Source organism: Cryptomeria japonica, chromosome 8, assembly GCF_030272615.1.
Source record: "Cryptomeria japonica chromosome 8, Sugi_1.0, whole genome shotgun sequence".
NCBI lineage: Eukaryota > Viridiplantae > Streptophyta > Pinopsida > Cupressales > Cupressaceae > Cryptomeria > Cryptomeria japonica.
This window is the reverse complement of record NC_081412.1, coordinates 426,620,165-426,638,230: the sequence shown is the minus strand read 5'-3', so window position 1 is coordinate 426,638,230 and position 18,066 is coordinate 426,620,165. Positions and strand designations below refer to the sequence as shown.

Genomic DNA, 18,066 nt, shown 5'->3' with positions numbered 1-18,066 from the left:
ACTACCCAGAGGCCAAAACAATAGCTATAAGAAATTAAGTTGCATACAGAGACAACAACAAAAAATTGTTGAAATCTAATGTTGTAGGTGCATGAAGCTAGCTATAACAGCTACTAGAATGCTTCTCCTACTAGACACAAGGCATTACATGCGTGAGAGAAATGTGCAGATGACCAAGATTGCCTTTTGCAATGCACGGGAGAATCTGCGAATGTAAATTGTATAGAAAGAAATGACTATATGTGTCAAAACATTAAATATTGGACAAATCCTACGGACAACACACAACACTCAAACAAAAATGTTCATTGGCCATATATAGTTATAACTATTGTCCATTATACTTGTTTTACTTGATTTTTAAGTCTCCTAGCCACACAATGATTTAAATTTTGATTCATCTTCCTGCCACAATCTCCCACACCCATCTTCAGCCAAAGATCAACCCATTGCAGCAATCTTTATATTGTAGTGTAAGCAGTACAGTTCATCTTCTTCATCATATAAATGTTAAAAAGTTTGAAATCACAAATGCCGCCGTAGCGGGGACGCCCTTACAGTCAACCCTTGGACTGCCCCCGCTCTGCAATGATCCTCCCTAATTTAGTAGCTGCGGGTCCCCTCTCCGTGCCCGCGATTAACAAACCAAAGCCACCCCAAGGGAAATTTCTGGAGCGCAAGAGCTCTATCCCTGTGCTCAGCTTTCAGATCTTGGTCAGCCAGCTAGCTTCATTCACTTGAGGAAAAATAGAGACATTGCAGTTTGTTGTACACACACGATTTTTTTCATAGGAAGGATGAAATAATATGATTTATCCAAGTAAGGCATATTTCAAATTCAATTTAGCATTTAAAAAACTAGATGAGAAAAAAGCATTTCTCAAAAAATGACATCAAATCTGCCTATTTTTGCACATCTGAACAAAATTTGAATATGACATATGAGAGTGACAGACAATCAAAAAAATATCATCGGGAAAATATATTTATCGGTTGAAAAATTGAGGAAAAAGTAGGTGAAGCAAAATTGGCAATGTATTGTTGCTATCACACAATTGGAACCTAGTGAGGAGCAGCGATATGGCTCTCCCCAACAGCTCTCCTACCTTGCTGAATTTGAATGTGCCCTATGCTTCCCATGCCAAGGATGGCGGTGGCCCTTTGGCTCTGCTGCCCCTATCTGGGCAGCAGCAGAATGTGGCGGTTGGAGTGGTGCAGAGCGTAAAGCGAGCGATGGCTTTACGAAGGGGAGCTTCGTTTTTTGCAAACAAAAAAATGAGGCCTTATCGAAGATGGGGAGGAAGGATCAAAGGTCGTTGGCATTGCCCTTGAGAAATGGGAAAAAAGAATAGAGGGCTAATAGATTGGCCTCTGGTATTGGGGGTGCCCACAATAGGGGCGCTTGTGGGTGTGGAGAAGAGGATGTTGCTACAGGGCAACAGTAAATTTGGATGCAGATACAGCCAAGGAGGTTTTTGAAAATGAACAATATTTTGCTAAAAATGGTTTGATAGGGAGGTTTCAAGGATTTTGGCCAAGTCTTGGGGATCTTCACAAGTGGATCTTAGAGACCTAGGGCCATGTTATGGTGGGTAATGTGCATATCTATCCAGGAGCTCGAGGCTTCTTTGTGGTTATCTTTGACAAGGTGGAAGATAGGAATAAAATCTTTTGCACATCACTCTAGAGCTGGGAGGAGAAACATACTTTGTTGTTCAAGCCCTAGTATCCAGCATTTAACCCAATTACCGAATCTTTTGATCGGATTCCGATTTGGGTAAGACTTCCTAATTTACTACTTCAATTTTGGCTCGAATCTTACTTTAAAGTTGTAGGTGATTCTTTGGGGAAATTTTTCGGGGTTGACAAGGGCTCCTTGGATTATCTTCATACCACTTATGCACGCATCTTAGTGGAAATGGATTCATCCAAGATCCCACCTGTAGAACTCGTTTTAAAATCTGTAAATGGGACTTAGGTGCAATCAATAGATTATGAAGGTATTCCTTTAAGATGTCGAAAATGCTTCCAAACTGGGCATATGGCAGCCAAACGTGAAAAGCAGAATAACAATAGGAGGGCCTCTTGGTGGAGGGATGTCTCCCTTCATCACTATTCGATGGAGAAGGATGTAGGGAACATCCAAAAAGCGATCACAAACAATGAATCTTCTATGGATGGACGGGAGAAATCATATTTAAATGCCTTGAACCAAAACCAAGAGATTGGCAAAGACAAAAAGGATAAACAGTTTTCAGACTCCTCACCTCCAAACCCTGGAAGGGTAGTAGAAACCAATCAACAAGAAGTATTAAGCCCAAAGGCTAGGACCGGGACGAGTTCTTCAAGTAGGAGTGAGGACACCATCAAGGATAGGGTGTTGGGCATGGGATTTTCTCAACACAAGAGGCTCCCTCCCAAGAGGGAGAATGGAACAAAGAAGAAAGAAAGAAAGGAAGGTCCTAAAGGAGACTTTTTCCAGCCCAAATCCCACAATTTTTTGGGATGGCTTCAACTTTGGCTAGATAGTCGACTGGGCCCCTACCATTTTTTCAAGCTAGATAAAGCCAATTTTGGAAATTTCAAATTGTTTGAGGTTTTGAGTTTTCTATATCATTTTATCTATAGCTATATGATTAAGTTCTGGTTTATTGCTTGGAACCCTCTGGGTTGAGCAATTGTATATAATTTCCTATAGTTGACGATATTTTGGATAACATTTCAGATCATGTTGATCTGAAAAATGTCTAATGTTAGAGATCCGAGTCAGCTTGCTCATGGTGGCTAAACTGTTTTGTTTTTTTGTGGTTCAGCCATCATCCGAGTCAGCAAGGACCTTTTTTGTTTAAATTTTATAAAAGCAACTTTATTATTAATATAAATCTCTTGCCTTTATCAATCAAAAAACTAAATAAATAAATTGGCAACGTATTGAGCTTAGGTACAACTTAAACTGATTTCCATTTTTAGTTCATCCATGAGAACTAAAATTAGGGTAGTGAAAGTGAAAGTTTATGATGAAGCCTAGGGGCTATGAAACGTCGTGTGATTATGGGCAAACAGTCTAATAAAACTTGTGCATTTAGAACCATTAGAACCATATTGAGTTTCCATCAACGAGCTCAGATGGGCTGGTTCTAAGTTCACAAGTATTTCATCTTCAAACAGAGTTTTCAAGAGATGGAGGTTCTCTAGTATTTCATTGTTTTTAGTGGGTGTCATCTCTAAGCTATAAAACGTGAACTTATAACCAGACGAGTTTTCATCAGACACTCAAAGCCACAACCAGTTATCATACGAAATGTCAGAGTGGATCGTTCACATTGTTGTAAAAACGATTTGATTTGTATTTAGTATGGTAAGTTATGAGGCTGTGAAAATGTGACCATGGAATAACGTGTGAATTTTACGATGTCTGTTCCTCGCCAAAACAGAGAACGTGTGAATTTACGATGTCTGTTCCTTGCCAAAATAGAGATCTCATTTGTGAGAGCATTGAGTTTAAAACAGTTCACTTTATTGAGCCGCAAAACAACTGTTGAAGATTTCTGCATCTTCATGGTTGTCCGAATTGTGCCGCAAAACAACTGTTGATTTCTGCATCTTCATGGTTGTCCGAATTGTGCCGCAAATGTGGGCCAGAAATGTAGAACAGAAATGTGCTGCAAATTTGAAGATTTTATTGTGTTTCGTTGGAATATTAGAGCTCTAAAAATAGAATTTGGATGAAGTTGTTAACTGTAGTTTTGTTTTGTATGAATATGCATGAAATCATCTCTATTTTTAGTCATGAAATGTTGCTATGGTAATGCATCTGATCCTTATCTCGTGATCAAGAAGGTTATGTGTGTTTTATTTAAACTCTTCATATTCAACTTCATAGTGGGTCGTACTCACAAGTTCATATTTATTGAAGATCTGGGTGTGGGAAAAATTTTCGGGCTCTTCATTTTGAAAATCTAAACATTGTTTTAAATAAGAGATGCCTTCTATCAAAATGTGTATTCTAAATCAACCAGTGGAAAAAAAAATTGCTCATTCATTGATTTAGTTTCTAATGAGGAAAATAACCACGAGTCTGAAGCGGTGTTTAAAATCCAAAGAAGATAAAGTAAATCCTCAGTTCTTGGTAAGCAAAAAAAATAACATTATCATTACATTCACAGAATACACTATTCGACGTGTATAGAGAAGCACACTTCTTAACTAACTAGCCATTAATAACAGTCTAGTTTAGACTAAAAGCACAAGGTTGACGCATTAAAAACATTTTTAATTTTATTTGTTAAAAAAATATTCAAAAAAACAATATTAATAAATCTAACTCTAGGAGAATGTGTATATAAATATTTAAATAAAAATAACAACACCTGTTGATACAAAAATTTGAGGGTTGGAAGAGGTGCTCCCTGGTAGCCATGGAAAAATCTTCATCAACCCATTGAACCTATCTATAGGTTCAAGTTTCAACTGCATATTTACTACACTCAATGAATACAAACTTGCACACAAATACAGTAATTTTAATACACTTTGTTGAAAATAAAAAAATAAATAATAGTTCTTAATTTTTGACAATTCCTTTGTTTTATTGTTGTTTTAAAAAGTATGGTAAATATTATATTTTCATGTGATTTTTAATAGTTTCATATGATTTTGAATTTTTGTCAATGTGGTCATGCCATTACGCTCCACCCCTTACTGTCACTGTAGATTACAACTCACAATATACTTACAAAACAAAGTCATGAACTTTCCTTCTTAAATATTAAAACATTGATCGGGGACATTACTCTGCAAAGTCAAAATTGTTGACTCCACAAAATCGCAATACAATAGACCAGTGTCATAGTATCTTGAATGTGATTAGTGGAAATATCATACTCCAAGTGAGGCTGCCAAAATGGAGCAAAACCAGACTCCCAAAAAGCATTTCAATTAAGATTACACTCAGGTTGCACAAATAAATGGCAATTTCCTAAAGTTTAATCCGTTTCATATCATCGAGGACAGTTTACTAAAGATGCCGATAGTCAAAATTCGTTTCTCTATAACTTCAAGAAGGATGGATGTGGCACATCTGCTTTTTTCTGTGATGACTTTGGTCCAACTTTGTCCTTTACCAAATCAAGTTCAGCAAAGACCTAAACAAAAGAAGCAAGTAATTACTCAGAACCTGCAAAATCTAACCGTTCTATAATATTAAGAGAAATTATATTAAAAACAGAGAACTCAAAAAAGTTCATTACCTTGGATGACTTCCCATAGTGTGTTTTAGCACTTTTTTGATCTTTTTGTTTACTTTTTTGATATCCTTTCTCTTCGTCATTACCCTTATACCGTATCCTCATTTTCTTTTCAACTTCTTTGTTTGCTTTCACAGCTATACATCAAAAGAAAAATGTGTCAGAAGCGTTTTCCGTATTTGTTATCTGACTGATGTGACAAATATCATATGCCACACAACAGATCAAATACCTTTGAGCTTCCGCTTTTTCTTTGCTCGCAAACGTTTCCTATCCTCTTGGGTCAACTCAGCTTCTTCTTTAACAACCCCTTCACCAACAAACAACTCCTCAGGTGCAAGCATAGATGCTTCTGATACCGCCAAAGGAGCAACCTATCCATAGAAATAAAAATTTGTTAGCACTATCATAGACCATTAGTTTCTTTCAGCTGCTAATAGCTAGCAGAGATAAAGATCAATCAGCAACCTCTTCCATGGCAAGTGCGGGAACATTTGCTTGTATAGACATATCTTCGATCACCTGTACAAGAACAACGTAATTTGCATATTAATTCATATAGCAGACATATGTATCCTTAAAACGGTTTCATGAAGTTGCTAATGAGAAGCAAACACACAGGGATAGCACATACCGGTTTTGGAGTAAAGTGGAAATGAGAAAGCGCATCCAACTTCACACATAGCTTCTTAAACAAAAGAGCTGCCTGAAAATCAAAACGGCACCTTTAAACACTTATATGCAAAATACTTACTTCTACAGCACCAATTACCCAGATTAAACCATTGAGAATCTTACACAAAATAACTAATGAGTCCAGGCTATAAACAAACAACCAGCATGTTTCCGCAAGCATTCAACTTCACGGCAAGAAAGATGACTTCCTTTTTACTTACAAATTGGAATGCACAAAAAGGCATATACGGTGATCTTTCATAGTAGCTTGAAATTAAGAATAGAACAAAAGTCAATAATTTGATGGGAAGAGAACCCACGTAGAACATATTCAAATATTACAGTGTTTGCTGTCAGTACCAGAAAGCAAAAGATTCCTAATGATTCAATCTGGGGAGTTGTGGCCCATAGAAAACTTCCAGAATGGCATATTATTGGTGCATTGAGTGCCTCGAAAGCCTCCCTTGTCTCATAATTGTTGACAGTGCAGGTTTAGTATTGAGTCATATTCACACATCACAGACAAATGGAAGTTGGAACCTTAACACGGATTGAAATCCTTAACAAGAGGTAAGTCGGTATCTATTTTAGTGGCCTGCAAAACCATTATTAGTGTAGAGAAAACATCCTAACATTAAGAAACATGCAAAAGTTTGAACTCCTGATGATTTGTGAGAATGTCTTTACACACGATAATTTGTAAAAATGCCTAAAATAGTTAAATATGATTTCAACCAATGAATCATGTGGCCAACTTTTCAAGTGGAGTATTCAAACATAATTTATTTTCTCCATTCTTGTCAACACACAACAGGGTTCTTTGGCCTACAACTCGTTGAATAATGGACTCCAATAGTGACAAACTCCCTTCATAATAGAATTAAAAAAATAAACCTAGAAGATAGATAGATGTGTTGAGATTAGGGTGTCTCTATCTTAGAGTCCAAACATGTTTATTTTATTCATTTATTTTATTGCACCCACTTTGGAAGTCCAAAAATTAGGGGTCTAATGTTATAGGTTGCTATGTTGGAACTATGATGGTTTCTCTTTTTTTACTAGGACAATTACTAGTTTGGTGGAAGAGTCATGGAGAGTTATTATTTGGCAATTGATATTTATAGTGGTGTGAGGTAGGTGTTGCATATAGCAAGGTGCCTGTTATGGATGAGTTATGCTTTGTTGCTTTGGAGGTTATTGTGTGCAACATGTCATGGGTTTAACAAGTTGCTTATGACACTTGACGTTGGAGTTAGTTTTGGAAACCATGGGCACTTTCCGCTTGTGTTGAGGTCTATAAATATGTGGCTTCTTCGTGTATTTTGTATGATAGGTTGGATATCTTCTAAAAAGCTTTTATGTGCTAGATATTCTCTAGAATTCTTTCTTGTTGTATTTACTCCTAAAGAATATTGACTCCAGGCATTGTACTGTAACTGTTGGTTGTTGCTGATAATACAATTGAGTTTGGCTTTCGGAGTGTGGGTTTTTTCCCAAAAAAGTTTTCCCACGTATATCTGGGGTTGAGTTTATTTGTTTAAATCTGACTTTGAATGTGCTTATCTAATTTGTAGCAGTTAAGGGCTTGTAAGAGTTTTTTTGCATCATCTCTCATGTTAGATTAGCATTTGGAAGCATTTATTCCGCACTTCGCTTCCTTTCAAGATGGACTCTCCAAGTAAAACAAAAAAATGCAACATTCTAAATAGTTAGGGAATTGTAATGTCCCCTTTCAGGATTGCCTTGAATCTTGCCCTTGTAAATATCGAAGTCTGCTAATTTTCACCCTTATTAATTCTGATATTAGATATTGATCCATTGCCTTTCCCGTCTTCTTTGATCTTATGGATGGTTCCTCCAATTCCCCCTTCTCAATTGAATTAATCTCTTCTTTATATCTTCATTTGTGGGAAGTCACACCTCTTCATAAGAAATGAGTCATCACTCTTCATTGCTGCCCTTTGAGAATAATAAATTATTCTTCAAATTGATCTCCCTTGGATGTCCTCCTCAAATGAAACTTTCTCCTTTTTATATCCTCCAATGAGAGGGAGAGGTCACACCTCTTCATCGTGTATGCCCCTTTGGCAAGAGACGCACCCTTTCCACCATTAGCACCCTTTGAAAGAGTGCAACTCTTCATTATTTCTGCCTTTTGAAAGGAACACAACCTTTCACATTCAGATCTGCACTTCTTATTTATATCAGATCTGCACTTCTGATTCCCCATATTATCCCCTCAAATGAGGTTCTCTTCTCCCTTTTATATCTCATGTTTGAGGGAGTCACAACTTTTCGTTTCATGTTTTTTTCCATTCATTAACTTTTATATTTAATTATAGTCTTTTATATTTTAATTTTGATTTTATTATTATCATTTATCATTAAATTGTATTTCAAAGTGGGGACATTACAGGAATGTATACCAAAGAAAGAACAGCGACATTCTTTTCAGCAGATTAAATGCAAGACATGAATAAATCTCGTAAAAATTAAATGCGAGGTAAATATTGAACCCGGGGACTACTATAATAGTGTGATCATAAAAGCTGGGAAAAATATTATATTCTTCAACTATAATTTGAGTTTCCTTCCAAAGCCCAAAAATGACTAATGTATTATATATTGTATGTGCTAGCAAAGTTACATTATAAGTACCTTTTTTGAAAATTCAATTAGTAACTATACTTTGTGCACACAGAAGTTATAGTTATGAGCTAGTATCAATAGCTTGGACCATGTTAAAGGGCTTAGCAAGTTCTAAGGTATGAATTTGAAAGAATCCATAGATTTGCTGTGAGACTATCTAGAGCTTCTTCTGTCTTTGTATTTGTTTCAAATTTTCTAGTGGCCTGCATGAGCTGCTAAAATACAAGTAAATGATAAAAAAAGGTATCAATTTCACAGGTAGCAGAGGGAACAAATGATTGCAACGCATTGATATTTTCACCTTCCCCAGGAGCACCCAATAACTTTCTCCCTTCTTTCCTTTGCAATTGTTTAAATTATTTTTCCAGTTTCCTCTACACTTAATGAAATAGTCATGAGGTGCCTCTAAAAGATGCAAACATGGACTCCCACATCACAGCACATGTTGTGGCATTCTAAATAATTATGTCACAAAAAATTATATTGATGTCCACTAAGACTCAGATAGGTGAATGGGAATCAAAAGTATAACCAGTTACATTAGAGAACTAGGTAAGAAGACATTGGGATATGAAATATATCCTATGTTACATGGCATTTCAGGGATGGGGACGATGTGAGGGCAAGGGACGTGTTCTGGGACAGCAGTATGAGGGCCATTTTTTGAGGTTGGATATATATATAGAGAGAGAGACAAATGGAGAGAGAGAGAGAGAGAGAGAGAGAGAGAGAGCTATAAATATTAACAGCAGTAAAATTGTAATTTGATTATGACACCAGTATTTCAGCAGTTTAAAAAATTGAAACTTTAATCATGAGAATGGTAGAATATTATATAACAACAGAATTTCATTGTTAAATTTAAAATTTTAACTCATAGTCTCAAACTTCAAAATGCAACTATGCCTCATCTAAGCTATCAATATAAAAGAGCTATCTATATCACTCACACTAAAGTTGTGTTTTGTCCAATGGAATCCCAACCAATCCCAACTGTGCCGCCTCCTCATCAATCTGTTTAACATCTTCACGATCAATATCCCAACATGTTACTAGAGTTTGTCAATACTCAGTAGTCTGCCAATCCTGAATTCTCAAAGAACTATAAACTACAAGAAGCTTTTTTGCTTGTTTGGAGGTGAGCCACACCTCTTGTTCAAGTGGAATTTTTCTCTACAATAGAGGAACTCGCAAACCATGAGAGTAGATAAATAGGAAGTTCTTTTAAATCCAGTGTGTCCTTCCCATGAAATTTCCACCATACAGTGGGGTTTTTTTGTGCAAAAATGGCCCTATCCACCTAACCTTTGGTTTGTTGAATGTAGGACGCTGAAAACCGAAAAAACTGAAGCCGCTGCTCTTCAAATATGGTTGCCTCCCACCACTATACATCTTACAAAGGGCCTTCATAAACCCCTCCATTACCCCATCTCTTTAGAAGGAAAAATTTGTCCACGTCTAGTTGTGTACTGTTGTGACCTAATCACACATCACCTCATTCCAAATGGGGACCCCCTATATTTTAAGTCCACTTGGTCTTTTGGTTGTGGTCTTTTGGGTCTTTTAGCGGTCATTTCTTCAATCTCCCCAGGTCTGCAAATGTTTTGACAAATTTTGATCAAGTCTACAAGTATTTTGAGTGAATTTGACCGAGTCTGGAGCTTGTTTTGTCTATTTTAGGGTTTTTGCCCTTCAGACTTAGATTTGAGGTCAATAGCTTAGGATATTGGTAAATCTGAACAAAGCAATGAAGTCAAAACCCTTCAAGGAAGCTACCAATGAAATTTGAGCGAATTCTAAGCACTTACTATTTTTAGTAAGTTTCACTACATCACGAATTGGCCTAATTCTGCATTTAAACAAACTTACTATTTTTAGCAGTGTCTATTTTTAGTGTCACCCTATCCTGATTTGCCCTAATTCGATGTTTGAAAGTAATTATTGTTAGTAAGTCTATTTTTAGCAGGCCTATCTCAGGCAATTGGCAGGACACTAATGGCAAAGCATTCCTGAAAATCCAAGTCCCAAATCCGGAAAGTTGAAAAAGCAGACAGATGATCGGAAAAATGACAAAGTTTGGAATCCTTTCCTGAAGTGGTAAAAGCATGAAAAATATATCACGAGGCAAGAAAGTGTTCCTTCAATGAGAAATCCTCCTCAATCTGATGAACGTAGAATGCATAAGGCAAGGAAGAATTTCCAAACTCAGCAAAATTCCTTCACCATAGTTGAAGTGCACTCCAAATGAGGAATGGGCGCCAAATTCATGTTGACAAGGAATTTTCAAAATTCCTCAAAATCCTTCCCACCTAGCAAAATGTGCCCAAGATGAGAAGAGGGTGCCAAAATGGGGTTAAGGAGGAATTTTCCTCCACACCAAGAAATCCTTCATCATAGGGAAATTGCGCCCAACTCAGGTGGTTGAGCGCCAAAGTCAATACAAGAAGGAAATTTCTCCTTCAAGCAAAATTCCTACTTTCCTAGCGAAATGCACTCCCAGTCAAGTTAGAGCGTCAAAATGAAGTCAAGGAGGAAAATTCACTTTTTCCAAAATTCCTCCATCCTAGTGAAAATGCACTCAAAGGGAGTAGTTGGTCGCTAAAATGAGGTTAAGAAGGATTTTCTTCCTTCAACCAAATTCCTCCTCCCCACTTGAAACACACCCAAGGTCATGGATGGGCGCCAAAAACATTACAAGGCAATGTTACTCGGAAACGCGTTTCCAGCTTAAAGGCACATGTTTCGGAAACGGAAACCGTTTTGGGGACTTGGGGATGACCGGAAATGTTTCCAAGCCCTCCTTGATCTCTGAAAAAATTTCGGAAGCCATCTCGGAAACTCGAAAACAATCAACCTTTTTTCGGGGACCGTTGACCATCCCCGGGACGGCAGGGACGCCCAAGCTATCCCCTAACCATCCCGGAGATGGATGAGTGTTTCCAGCAATAGGCACAATTAAAAAACAATTTTTTTATAAAATTACTTATCATTATTTTTTTTATAAAAATTATTAATGAAAGCAATTAAATTTTTTTTTATGAAAATCGCTGATAGAAAGTGATTATTTTTTATTTTTTATAATTATTAATATTGAAAGAAACTGAGCGCTTAAATTTTTTTATTTTTACTTAGCTATCAATACCATATTATTGATATCATATGATATCGATAAAAGTCATACTCAGTTTTAAAGAAAAACAAAAACATTGGCGGAGCTTTCACGCCAGCACTTAGCAAGGGAAGAAATACAAAATTCGTGAAGATGTGAAGTGTGAAAGGTGAAAGGGATTTTTTATTTTCATTTTGAAATTTGGTCTGAGCAAGGAAAAAGAAGACTATGAAGTGTCTGATTCAATGATTTTAGAATTAGAATCTAGATTCTAATTTATAAATGTTATTATGTTGCTATGATGAATGTTTACTGTGTTACAATGATATATAAATGTCAGGTTTATATATATATATATATATATATATATATATATGTAGCCGTCCCCTGTTTCAGGAAAAAAAAAAAACGTGTCGGAAACCCGTACCCTTGTTCCCTCTGTCCCGAAAACTCGAGGTAACATAGTTACAAGGAGGAAATTTCTCCTTCATCTAAAAATCCTTCTACATAGCCAAAAGGCACCCAAGTTCATAGGTTGGGTGTGGAAATCATGACATGAAGGAATTTCCTTCCTCTCAAAGGCAAAATGCGGTCAAAGTCGAAGAATTTCCAGAACAAGAAAATTGGCTAACTATGAGAATTTTCTTTCTCCAGAACTCCGAACAAGGTAAAATTATTCATACATGGAAAAAATGGTTAGTTGACAGAAAATCTACCTTCAGGATGAGATGTGAACAAGAACACAAAAAAAATTCCTTCAAGACAAAAAATCTCTCTAAAGGATTTTCTCTCTCTTAGAATTCCAAACATACAGGATTCCTTCAAAGGTGGACAAAATTGTTAAAATTCTTGCAAGGAAAACCTTTCAAAGTATCTTCATGCGCCCGGAATGGAAATATTTTCTTAATAAATAAATTGGCAACATGCAAAGGGAATATTCCATATTTATAACACAACTCGAAAATTTATATAAGTTTCCATTTTTGAACTCAAAATGATGGTGGGGTCCGCTTGCATGGCAAGTTGTCGAAGGAAACGTGATGCATGATTAAAGAAAATCAATGCAACTGTCAATTTTAACCCCTCACCAACATAACAGCTTAGTGGGAGACTTCTATTTAAACGACATTTTGGAATTCATTTCTCACAATGATTTTTGGAGAAATTGGAAGCTAGAGAGAAATGGAGAAAAGTCAAAAGCAAAAGTTTTATTATTGTCCAGAAGTTCTCATTCTTGGAGCTTTTATTTTATTCAAGTCTGGAATCGCAACCTAGAATTCCTTCCTCGACGGATTTTTATTGAATTTCTTTATTATGAATCTAATGTTTATTATTTTATTTTGCAAGAATGGCCGAATCCAATAAGGTTGTGAACAGCTCCCGGCAAGCATAAATCAAGAATGAATAAAGAGGATTTCTTCCAGAATCACAGATTATTTTGAAGTGGAAAGAGGTCAGTGACACCCACCTGGGAGAATTCAGAAGAAGAGTTTATGGAACAGTTGGATGTCCTCCGTTAGCCATTGCTACAAAGTTTGTCAGCAGTGGAATTTTTGCAACTATCGACTTCCCTCTAGTCATCCAGTGCCCTGAGCTGATTATGGAGTGTGTGAAGCAATGTTCCACAGGGACGCATTCCCCCCGCCCCCAGGCCCACGTCCCCCCGTCCATGAAACCCGTCCCCAAAACTTAATCCCTTTGTCCCTCCATCCCTGAAGCCCGTCCCCAACGCCCGTGGAACACTGGTGTGAAGCATTACAACGCAGAAATAAGGGCAATTTTGGCACCAGATGGCAAACTCCTGGCCAACCTTTCAGCTGAAGCAATTGGAGAAACTTTTGGTATTCCAGCATACCAATCCATGACATACAAGAGCAAAGAGATAACAACGATGATGTACGATGATGGCTTCAAGAGATGTGCCGAAATAATTAACAAAGTATGGATGCAAATGCCAAAACCACATATTTCCAAGTTACCTAAGCAAATCACCAGCATAGATTTTAAGCAAGAGTATGCCAACCTTGTGCTGATGTTGAGCAAAATCATGGGATGTCTGCAAGCCTTCATGTTTAAACCTTGGATGTTTTACTTCGTGGGCGAAATGATGGATGCTGAAGGATTGATAAATCGGACAAAGACAATCAGCCACAGCTTGGACTAGCAGTTGAAGAATTTAAAGCAATCTCAATCTTTTTATATGAGCTCGTATATTATTTATCTGCTGGCAAGAATGGTTAAGTTCAATGGATTGCCAAGAAAAGGACCCATGGGATGTGGACCAAGGCAGCTGAAATTTTATGAGTGCTATCCACAGTTGCACTTGTATGAAACTACTTCTTTCAAGATGGTAAGCGACACCATTACAATGTACATCACCAGATCATTGCAAGGAGGACTTCATAAGAGGTTGTTGCAAGAAGCTAGAAAGTTAGTAAAGAAGTACGGAGCCTGGTAGATCCAATTCTTGAAATTCACTTACATTTGACCAGCCATATAAGCTGCCAAGAAATCCAATGATCAAGATGGTACCGCTGGAGGTTACCAAGCAATTGACCGCCTATGACAAAATCTAGAAGAAGAAGTTGTCATAGGAGATTACGCGGAAATGTGTCCAACACTAGCGACAGCAATTAGTCGATGAATTGTTATTCTATCACTTGACATTTCATACTGCAAGGACATTCTTTGATCCATACAACAAAATCAAGATGATTGTTGGAGTAAAACACAAACACAAGATTCGATTGGAAGATTACTAGGCCAACACCAGAGATGACTTTGAACTCGAGAAAAGAATGTTTTCCAAATTGCCTCTCAATATGATAAGAATTTGTGAAGTTATACAAGTGCAAGACCAAGTTGAAAAAGATGAAGATATGGTTCAACCAGAATATGAAAAGGAGAAGAATAGCCATTCAAGCTCCAGATTGGTCAAAGCCGAAAGTTGATGAATTAAATATCCTAAGTAGGTCAGTCCTAAAATTCACCAGGCATTGGGTTGAGTGGCACATTGCAAAGTTAAAGGCGAAGAATTCTCACCTGACTTACCAGTTGATGGGAGACCTGGACTCTCATAGTTAGGCAACAGAAGGGTCATTAGGAGCCCAGGCCAGGGAAGAGGAAATTTTGTAGGAAAGATCAGAGAGTAGGAAAGAGAAAAGCATACTTGGGAATTCACAAACAAAGAAGAGAAAGGAAATTCAATAGGAAGAACTGCAGCAAATAGGCCAAGCATAGAAGAAGCATAGTCACCTGCTAGCTCTTCCAGCGTGCACGAAGTCGAAATGTTCTCGGAAGGAGTTTCGAGAAAGCAGCCACAAGAGGATGACATTGACATTGTACAAGCACAGGATATTCTCAGCATTGGTGCTTCCCATAGATCTGTTCAATAGAGGAGTCAATGGCAAGAACTTCCTCCTAATCCAAAACAACAGGATCAAGATTGTTTCATGGAAACAAATCTTGGAGCCCTAGGAACTTTCGAGGAAGTTTCACAGGAACAAGCACAATTGGAAGTTCAGGATCAGCCAGCAACCGCTTCAGATTGGTTGAAGGAAAAATGAGTAAGGAGCCAGAAGAAGAAGAGCTAGATCTTGCGTAGAATTGGAAGAACTTCTAAACAAAATAGAAAAGCCAGTGGAGAAGAAGGTGGCTAGGAAATTCTCCAAGATCACAAGGAATGAGTCAGGAGCCAGGACATTACACTTAGTTGTGCCCAAAGTTCACAAAGACAAGAATGAGATTACACCTGATGAATATGAGATCACAGAGGTTGACTTAAGGTGCACCTCCAAGGCTCAGGTGGTGGAAGATTTTGATGAATCTTCCTTAGCACTAAAGGAGCAGATGAAAAGAATGGAAGAGAAGAATAAGAAGTTAAAGAGCGAAAACAAATATCTGCGACGCTTGAAGCGTCCACTCAGAGAAGAAGATCCATCCTTTGTTCCTCCCTCTTCTCTTCCCAAGGAATCTATTGATGGCATTGAAGAAATAAAGAGAAGGGCTCAATGCTCTAAGGAGTGGATAGAAGATGTCTTCACTTCAGCTAGCAAATTCATTGAAGACTTGGCTCACACCCACTGGAGAATTATGGCTATCTTGAACAGGCTTGAGACTCTAGACAGCTCATGGGAGGATGTGCATATCTATGGGGACTTCACAATTCCACGCCTGAAGGCACTAATGAGAATTCCCAGGCAGACTTTAATTGATGGGAAGGTTGTCTAGGAAAATTGAATATATGATTTCCCTCGGTGGTTTTATGTAGTCTATACTAGGAAGGAGTTATTTGAAAGATTCAGTAAGGAATCAACATCATTGACGGAATCATTCAAAAAGGTTCAGGAAGAAATCTTCAATGCAATTGAAGCATTGTTTGCAAGAAGGTTGACTGAGGAAGAGCTAACAGTTGACCATCTGAAGGACAGGTTGAACGAATTCTTCTACGTGGAATCCTTCTCAAAGGAACATTTGGAAAATGTTTCCTTATTCTCCAGCACAAAGCACAAGACTAAAGCAGCATTAAGATGGGAGATATTTTTCTCCAAGTGTGAAGACAACATTTCATTGTTGGAATTCAAACTAGAGATATGCCAAGTGTCTTCGTTATTGCTGGTGGACATTTTGACCGAGTGGTGGCTAATTTCTTGCTTGGGGACTGTCATATTCAAGGAAGTAGTGGCTCATTTAATGCATGATGGGCAATTTGAGAAGTGATGGGAATTTATTGCATTATGGATGCCATTTTTAGAGCAAAATCAATTAATACATAGTGGAGATTCTTCATTAATTGCTCCCCCCCACTACTTGGTGTCCTATTTGGGAAACTTTGGTCAAACCCTAATTAGAATTTTGCATGTTAGATCTTGGTCATTGATTTGATTGTAATATGGGTGGTCCATTTTCCTCTTGGAGGCCTATAAAAAGGAGTCACCCCTTCATTTGTAATAGAGGGAGAATTGTATGAAATTGTTTCTATAAGTTTATGAAGTAATAAAAGTGATACTGTGGCTTTTGGTGTTCACTTGTGTTGTTTCAAAACTTGCATGGTTTCACCTTTCTCACTTAGTTTAGATTTGCTTCAACTATTTAGATGAATGAGATAGATTGCATTGCTTTGTGGTGAGATCATATGCTCATACTTTTTGCCAATAGATGATTTCTATCTGCAATGCAAGGTTGGACTGAGCTTTTAAGTGTGTGTTCTTAACTTAGATTATTGGATGAACATTGTTCTTTGATGGTGTTTGTTGATGGTTTAAAATCCTACAAACACAACCTTTGAACATTGCACCTCCTTTGTGTAGTTGTTTGAAAGTGGCGAAGCAAAGTGTGGTCAATCTTGCCCTAGTCATTGTTATTTGTTGAGTTATTTCTCAACCCTTTCATTTATACTTTCTGCATTATCTAACTGAAAAGTCCCAAAAAAGAGCTATTCATTGACAAATCATTCGCAAAAAATTTCCTTGAAGTTACAAATTTGTTTAAGTCTTCCTTAGTGCGCGTAAGTCCCCTTGGATTACCAGCAACATCAACCAAACGAGTCTATATCCATCGTAAAGTCGCTAGTACACAGTTGGAACCTTGGAGTCGTTGTATGATCTTCCTGCAATCTTAGAATACACATGATTTTCATCGAGAGGATAAAGTGACCATTGGTAACTTATTTTGTGTTGGTGTGGTCACAAAACACCCATCAACATGTACCACTTAGGATTAAGAGCACAGGCAGCCACCATAAACCCCTCCATTACCCTTACTAAGGTTTAAATTGGTGGTGAATTGCAACAAGGGTATTGGGGATTTGAAAGAGCCTTCTGCAAGTTTTTGAAGATAAGCTTAAGGGCAAGCAACACGGTCTTGTGACATTCCAATTGAGCCTGTGTTTGGATTTTTACAATAAAAACCATTCTATTTACTTCTTCACTGCCCATCTCATTCTGACTCACATTGTCATCACTGCTACTAGTACTCATTTTGTGGTGTTATTGTGTGACAACAAACTGAAACCAAAACATATTAAAGCTAATTATAAACCCTCCCTAACAAGCGAATTGTTATAATTTTATAACTCATGTAGAAAAAAATTAAAAACTAAAAAAAAAAAATGACATACCTTGATGCCAAATGTCTGCTACTAAACAAGTTGAAATTTGATATCTTCTTTGTATTGAATAAAAAACACAGTCTTGGTTTAAATATATTGTTGAAAGTTTTGTAAGTTTAACACATTAAATGTTTTTTTGTTTTGGTGCATTAAGGTGAATAATGTATGTGGAAGGGTTTCTGGGACCCCCACAACCCTTTTAAAGACATTAATTTTTTGGCCAAGTTTTTTTTTAAAAACATTAAACAATCAGTCATTTTCATAGGGGACGTCTAGTC

At 37.3% G+C, this 18,066-nt stretch overlaps 1 protein-coding gene across 1 annotated transcript in view; it reads right to left on the bottom strand.

Annotated features, from left to right (window-relative positions):
* Positions 1-4,729: 4,729 nt before the first annotated feature.
* Positions 4,730-18,066, bottom strand: part of LOC131075639 (M phase phosphoprotein 10) — a 76,028-nt gene continuing 62,691 nt past the window's right edge. Inside the window, exons 9-13 of the mRNA XM_058012478.2 lie at positions 5,881-5,952; positions 5,715-5,768; positions 5,479-5,620; positions 5,250-5,383; positions 4,730-5,144 (exon numbers count right to left, since the gene is read on the bottom strand). Of these exons, the coding sequence (XP_057868461.2) occupies positions 5,049-5,144; positions 5,250-5,383; positions 5,479-5,620; positions 5,715-5,768; positions 5,881-5,952 (498 nt within the window). The 3' untranslated portion in view covers positions 4,730-5,048. The remainder of the gene's footprint in view (positions 5,145-5,249; positions 5,384-5,478; positions 5,621-5,714; positions 5,769-5,880; positions 5,953-18,066) is intronic.